The sequence below is a fragment of the Gavialis gangeticus genome, unplaced genomic scaffold (genome assembly GCF_001723915.1).
Source record: "Gavialis gangeticus isolate Ggan-Ray unplaced genomic scaffold, GavGan_comp1, whole genome shotgun sequence".
In the NCBI taxonomy this organism is placed as follows: domain Eukaryota; kingdom Metazoa; phylum Chordata; order Crocodylia; family Gavialidae; genus Gavialis; species Gavialis gangeticus.
The window spans coordinates 130671124-130671930 of NW_017729024.1; the positions used below are offsets into that span (position 1 = coordinate 130671124).

Below are 807 nucleotides of genomic sequence, written 5' to 3' on the forward strand. Positions count from 1 at the left end.
AAATGTTCTTTGTGATGTAGACATTGGGATGTATAAAAAAAATATTTCTCTTCTTTTAGCACCCTCTGCAGGCTAACAGTTTTAATGCAACTAGGCATAGTATGACAGAAACATTACACTCCTATCCTCTCTGAACAATCACAATACTTCATATTTTTAATTATTGCATTTTGAGTAATTACAGGCATCCATGTAACCACATTTGGGCACTAATGCACTGTGTGAAGAGAAAGCAGGTAGATGACAATTACAAAATAATTTCAAAGTTCTTTAAACTACAGAAAGTATCAAGCGATGTCATTATTTTTCTAGCTCAGTCTGTTACTCCACAGCCACACCAGTTGACTTCAAACAGAAATCACGATTCAATATACTTTTTTAATCTGTTGCTACCTGTGGATCCTGCCAGGAAGAAGATTCAAGCTATCAGTCACTCAAAAAGCAAATAAAACAGTTAGCTTACCATCCCTGTTGGACAGCAAACACACTAGGCCGTTAAGGCAGGTGTCAGTCACTTCTGAGATGTTGGTTGCACATCTGCCTATAGCCTGAATTGTAGCTGCAGCAAATTGTTTATCTTGGCTTTTCACGTAGGTCTGAAGAAAATAGGATTTCCATTAGTCAACACACTGGTCCTATCAACTGAAGATTCACCATATTATCCTTATCAAATAAATGTACTTTAGAATAAATTTAATTTACAGAGATATCTTGCATATTAGAAGTTATACCAACTGTCTTTTCTATGTCTTTTCTATGTTTTGCTTTATTTTTGTTTTAAGGATGCGTTACTTTGTCAGCTTTGGC

General features: G+C 35.4%; 1 protein-coding gene across 1 annotated transcript in view; it reads right to left on the reverse strand.

Moving 5' to 3' along the window:
• The window catches only part of AP3B1 (adaptor related protein complex 3 beta 1 subunit), a 344453-nt gene that overhangs the window by 174877 nt on the left and 168769 nt on the right, over positions 1-807 (reverse strand). Inside the window, exon 12 of the mRNA XM_019518249.1 lies at positions 464-605. Within this exon, the coding sequence (XP_019373794.1) occupies positions 464-605 (142 nt within the window). The remainder of the gene's footprint in view (positions 1-463; positions 606-807) is intronic.